Consider the following 6622-nt stretch of genomic DNA (forward strand, 5'->3'; position numbering starts at 1 on the left):
TATAATACTGTTCTGTAACTTTTCATAAGTCCCTACATCGAATATCTTTCCAAGTCAGTAAATATAAATCTACAGCATCATTTTTAACAGCTGCATTATTTTCCATTGAATAAATAAACTATAATTATTAGGTCATCGAAAAAATCATGATGTATTTTTCTGTTTTTCTATGCAAAAATGCATCATGACTTTCCTTATGACCCAGTGATTCAATTGGTTTCTTTGTGTCAGATTCTTAAGGTGTTCCCAGTTTTTTGCCATTACAGATGATGCATCAGCGAGCCATATTATTCATACATTTTTGTATACTTTCACAATTATTTCTCTAAGACAGATTCCTAGAGATAGATTTTCTGGCTCAAAACTCTACGATAGACCCTTAACATACGTTTAATATGTTTTAAGCATCTAACACTTATTGATTAATTTAATCCTCACAACAATGTTATGAGGTAAGTATTGTTATTTATTTTATAGATGAGGAACCTGAGGCTAAGAGATGTTAAGTAGCTTGCCCAAGGTCGTATGGTTAGTAAGAGGTACCATTAGGCAGTATGATTCCTGTATTCCAGTATGCTTTTCACTGCCTATTATAGTATATATTGAAGCTTTTCCTGGGAATTTCCATGCTGGCACTATTTTTTATATCGCCTTCTCCAATATTTTCCATAAACCTTCCTTTCTGAGGTGTGATAGTAAAGAAAAGAGTTCTGGACTCTATCAATCCTGCATCCCTTAGGAATTTGGTTATCCTAAGTTATTCTCATACAAAGTTTCATTATCAGACTCTTCAGCCTTATTCAGATTATATCAGGGCTTCAAGAAAATCACAAAGTAGTCCTTGCTAATGAAGTTTGGGGAGCATTTGACAAAAACAATAGAAGAAACAATTTTAGGAAGTTTAGTTGATAACTAAGCATGTTGTTGTATATGTTCTTGTAAAAGATTGCTTAGTAGCTGATTCCTTTAAATTATTTTACTGTTATAAAAGGAAAATTATCTAACAATCAATTAAGCAATAAGAATAGGTCGAGTTTATTTAAGCATTTTTTTCTTGGTTTTATTAACTTTTAATGTGAATAAAATGAAGGTATGAACAGTTACATTTTCAATGTACCTTCAATATACTTGTTAAAAATGAAGTTTTTTTCTTTTTGTGTCTGATGATATAAACCATGTTTATTTCCATATGAAATAGTTTTCCCTTTTTAAAAACCAAATAAATAGAATGTGAGTTTGTTTCTGTTTAGAGAAAAGCATCTGCTGTAGCTGAGTATTCTTTTCATTTAAAAAATTGTATTTGCTTTGAATTAGTTTGATAATAAGCACCTCCCTTATGTAAGACAATACTCATAATTAACAAAACAAACATAAAACATGGCCCTTTTCTTCATTAAGAAGCATAGCATAATGCCAAGATCAGAATCTTATATCTATTACTGACAAGTTTAGTGATTTAAAAAAAATTACTTATGGTTTTTGCTTCAGTTTCCTCATTTGTAAAATAGAGATAATATTGCACACTTCATAGTGTTGTTTGAGGAATAAATGAGAGAGGTTAATTATATAGTGCTTGATACATTCTAAGTACTCAGTAAATGTTAGCTGCTGCTATTTTTGACATTATTATTTTATTTCCTAATATATCTAAAGAGGAGACCATTTTTCTGCTTTATATTGAACAATCTGTAAATCTAAAGTAACTAAATAGATTATTTGACTCATTCATTCAACAAATATGTATTGTTCTTCTCTTATATATTACTCAGTTTTCTAGGACTAGAGAATCAGAAGTGAATAAGATGACAAAAGTTCATGATTCCATGGAGTTTATATTTTAGTAAGGAACAAAGAAATGATACATAGTAGGAATGGTAAGGTAATAGAGTAGGAAAAGGTACAAAGATCAAATAACTTAGTTAAACCAAAGTACAAGACACATTCACTCAAAACATTTTTTTCTTTCAGTGTGTCTTATATTTATGGGTCCTGAAGATTCTCTACCCAAGCACATTATTTCTTCTGAGAGGCAACCATGAATGCAGACATCTTACTGAATATTTTACCTTTAAGCAGGAAAAAAGTATTATCAGGAGAAATATTTTGTATTCCTCAGTGTTTTTTCTGGAGTGAAATGGGTAGTAAGAATTATGAAGACTTTATAGTGCCACAGATTTTGTGTACATACATACAAAGCTTTGAGGAAGATTGTCAAGTGCTCTCTAGTGTTTAATGGCATTTAATTAATATGTCTTAATTTCAATATTTCCTGCTAAGCTTAATTTTTTTCAAATGTATTTAGGAATAGTTTGGAATTCGTATATAGTTTTAATGTTAAAATAATTAAAACCAAACAGGAAAAATAAAAGCAAACAAAAACATTATTGGTGATACATTGGGGATTTTTGTTCTCCAACTCTAAGGTATTCCTATGGAAGATGGCCACACCTCAGTCCCTTCTACTTCATTCTCCTCCTAGGATCTTAGGCACACATGCACACGTGCCTGGCGTGATTTTGAAGTCATCAGGTCCAGAACTCAAACCGTCGTTGGCCATGTGGGAGTCCAGCGATGCAACTGCTGTACCATCTGCTGCCCCACTATGAAGATTCTTAACAAGTTATTTTCCCAGTCCTCTTTGTAAACCTTTTTTTTTTTGGAGAGGTTTTTGCTATAGGGCGCATGTGCTCGCCAGAGAGACAGAAAGCGAGAAATCATCCCCTAGGGGGGGATGGCCACCCCACAGTCCCTTCTCCTCCATTCTCCTCTCGGGATCTTGGGCATGCACACACAAGCGCTCAGCGTGAGTTATAAGCCACCAGGTCCAGGACTCGAACCGCAGTCGACTACATGGGAGTCCAGTGACATAGCCATTACGCTAACTGCTGGTCCCTATAAACCATTTTAAAGATACTGTTAAGAATTGAAATTCTTAGGGCCAGCAGGTGGTGTGGTGGAGGGCACTGGACTCCCACATGGCCAACCGTAGTTCAGGTCCTGGACTTGGTGGCTTGCTTTCTCTCTCTCTCTCTCTCTCTCTCTCTCTCTCTCTCTCTCTCTTCCCCCCATCCTCTCCACTCCCTCCTTTCCTCCCTCCATCTATAGTCAAATTAAAATAAATAAAGTTAAATAAAATAATTCTTTAAAAAAAAAAAGAATTGAAATTCCTAACCTATTGTGTGTACCCTTTTCGCTCTCAAATTATTATAGCAAGAGTAACCTAGTAACTATAAGCAATTTACATGCTAGAGAACAATGTATGGCCTTTTCTTATTATACCTCAGACCTTTGTTCTTTTTAAGTTAATATTCAGACTAAGAGTTAATGGGTCCTGCAGGTGGGGCAGTGATTAAGATGCTAGATTTCACATGACTGACCACTGTTTAAAATCTGGCTTGAAAATCATGCTGAGCATGTGTGTGTGCATGCCCAAAATTCCAAGAAGAGAGTGGAAAAGAGATTGTGGTGTGGAAGGGATTGTGATATGGCCTTCTCCCCTGAGGGGTGATTTCTCACTTTCCCTCTCTCTGAATCTCTCTTGCTAGTACAAGCCACCTATGGCAAAAAGCTAAAAAAAAAAGTTCTAAAAATAGAAATAATGTCAGAATTATTCAGACTCAGAATATACTAATCCAATAAAGATTTTATGTAAAGACCATAAAACAAGAAAAATAGCAGTGGATACTGGCAGAAGCAACATATACATATAACTTCAGGGATTAGACAGGTATCCTAGATGAGTAAGATGAGACCTTGAAAGTACTTGATCTAAAAGCAATAAAATTAAACTTTTTATTAAAATGCAGTACTAGAAAATAGGTCTGTCAGTACACTACCAGTTTAGAGCCTCTGATTGCTGGATATATAGAGAGAAAGATTTTATTTTTATTTATTAATTTTTTTAGGGAGATTTTTGCTATAGGGCACTCGCCAGAGAGAGAGAAACAAAAAGCAGGAAATCACCCTCTGGGGGGAATGACCCCACTGCAGTCTCTTCTCTTTCATTCTCCTCTCAGAATCTTGAGCACAAATGCACATGTGCCTGGCGTAAATTTTAAGTCATTGGGTCCAGAACTTGAACCATGGTCAACTATATGGGAATCCAGCAGCGTAGCCATTATGCCATCTGCTGGTCCCAGATTTTCCTATTTTTAAATATTATAATTTTTTAAAAGGGAGATTTCTGCTATAGGGCATGTGTGCTCGCTGGAGAGACAGAGAGAAGAAAGACAGAAAGTGGAAATCACCATCCCTGCCAGGGGAGATGGCCATGCTGCAATCCCTTCTCCTCTACTCTCCTCTCAGGATCTTGGGCACACATGCACACACATTCAGTGTGAGTTTTAAGCCACTGGGTCCAGGACTCACACCGTGATTGACTCTGTGGGAGTCCAGTGACATCACCATTACACCATCTGCTAGTCCCAGTTACAATATATATATATATACATTCATATTTTTTAATTTATTATTTTATTATTTTTTAAAGCATTCTTTAAGTATGATTTAATTTTATTTATTATTATTTTTTAATTTGATCAGCGAGAGAGAGAAAAAGCAAACCACATTTGGTCACGTGGGAGTCCAGCACCTTAATCACCACACCACCTGTCGGCCCTTACAATATTTTTTAAGCAACTTTTTTAAAAAGTGTATTTATTTATTTAATTCCATTGTTATTATTATTATTATTATTTTAATTTTTACCAGAGAGAGAGAGAAAGGGAAAGTGAGAAAGCAAGCTGCCAGGTCCAGGACTTGAACCTGGACCTGGGGGAATTCAGCACCTTTAACCACCATGTCACCTACTGGCCCCTAAGCAACTATTTTTTAAGAATTATTTATTTAGGGACCAGCAGGTGGCGTAATGGTTACATCACTGGACTTCCAAGTATTTGACCATGGTTTGAGTCCAGGACCTGGCAGATTAAACTCACGCTGGGTACATGTACATGCGTGTCCAAAATCCTGAGAGAATGGAAGAGAAGGGACTGTGGCATGGCCATCCACCCTGGAGGGTGATATCTCACTTTCTATCTCTCTGGCGAGTATATGCGCCCTGTAAAAAAAAAAATCTATTAAAAAAATATTTATTTACTTAATTTATTGTTATTATTATTATTTTTTTTAATTTGACCAGAGCGAGAGGGAAAGTGAGAAAGCAGGTCTGAGACTTGAACCATGGTCGGCCATGTGAGAGTCCAGTGCCCCAACTACCACGCCACCTGCCAGCTCCAAATGTTACAATATTAAAATGAGAGTAGGAACTAAGGTGGGTTTTTTTTGCTTAGGTAATTAGCTAACCACTCATCAAAATATCACCAAAACCCAAAATAGTTAGTAATTTAAAGGTATAAATGAACAAAGGAATATCTCCCTAAAAGTAAGAGAGAGTTTGATTTGGTAGTGTTTGTCTTTCACTTGTGTTCTTTTGACTTTCTGCTTTACTGCCCATTTTAAACATTCATAATAGGTGAGTGGAATCCCTTAATTTGTCTAGCATATGAATATGGTATATTCTTTCATTTAAAAAAAAAAAAAAAAGGATGGGGCAGCCTGGTAGCCTAGTAGTTAAATGTAGCCTAGTAGTTAAGAGAGCCTGATCCCATGTGACTGACCGTGATGGGAATCCCAGCCCTAGCAACTTAATTTGATAAACATGCCATGTGTGCGTGCGTGCATGTGCATACACACACGTCCAAAACCTGACAGGGTAGAGAAACAGAGAGGAGATTAAGGCATGACCATGCCCCAAAGGGAGTGCGATTTCTCCTTCTGTCTCTTTGTGATGAGTGCACACATCCTCTGGCAATTAAAATATAAATTAGGGTTAGGACCAGCAGATGACATACAGTTACATTGCTGGACTTCATGTAGTTGAGCATGGTTTGTGTCCTTAATCTGGTGACTTAAAACTCAGCCAGGTGTGTGTGCATGCATGCCAAAGATCCTGAGAGGATAATGTAGGTGAAGGGATTGCAACGTGGCCATCTCCCTGGAGTGGTGATTTTTCTCTCTCTGTTTCTCCCACAAGCACATGCACCCTATAGCAAAAATTTATAAATAAGTAAATAAATAAAGGGCCAGCAGGTGGCATAGTGGTTAAGACACTGGATACCCACATGGCCAATCACAGTTCAGATACCTGACCTGGTGGCCTGAAACTATGCCAGATTTGCATGTGTGCATGCCCAAAATCCCAGATAGAGAATGGAGAAGGGATTGTGGTGTGGCCATCCCCCCTAGGGGGTGATTTCTCACTTTCCCTCTGCCTGTTTCTCTGTCTTTCCCCAGTGAGCACATGCACACTATGGCGACATCCTTTAATTAATTAATTAATTGAATGTTTCTTGATTTTTTTGTTGTTGTTGTAATGATGTCTTGTCTATAATAACTGTAAAACAGTCACTGGTTCTTAGAATTAAGTAAACATTAAGGTGATTTTAGCTTCAAGCATAGTTATGATTTTGCTGTATTTGGCCCATAAAGATAAAGGGCTGAGCTGTATTGGGCTTAATTTTAGTGATTTTTATGTATATCTGAGTATATCCAAAATCACTTTAGAGAGAGCAGAGACTTTGTCTTTATAATATTGATAACATTGCCTGTTTTTATTGGTTTT

General features: G+C 36.5%; 1 protein-coding gene across 5 annotated transcripts in view; it reads left to right on the top strand.

Moving 5' to 3' along the window:
• Positions 1-6622, top strand: part of PPP3CB (protein phosphatase 3 catalytic subunit beta) — a 68688-nt gene that overhangs the window by 23056 nt on the left and 39010 nt on the right. For all 5 annotated transcript variants that reach the window (XM_014584852.1, XM_014584853.1, XM_006170051.1 and 2 more), the window contains exon 4: positions 1969-2078. In XM_014584852.1, the coding sequence (XP_014440338.1) occupies positions 1969-2078 (110 nt within the window). The remainder of the gene's footprint in view (positions 1-1968; positions 2079-6622) is intronic.

This window comes from Tupaia chinensis, unplaced genomic scaffold (assembly GCF_000334495.1).
Source record: "Tupaia chinensis unplaced genomic scaffold, TupChi_1.0 Scaffold148012_1, whole genome shotgun sequence".
Taxonomy (NCBI): domain Eukaryota; kingdom Metazoa; phylum Chordata; class Mammalia; order Scandentia; family Tupaiidae; genus Tupaia; species Tupaia belangeri.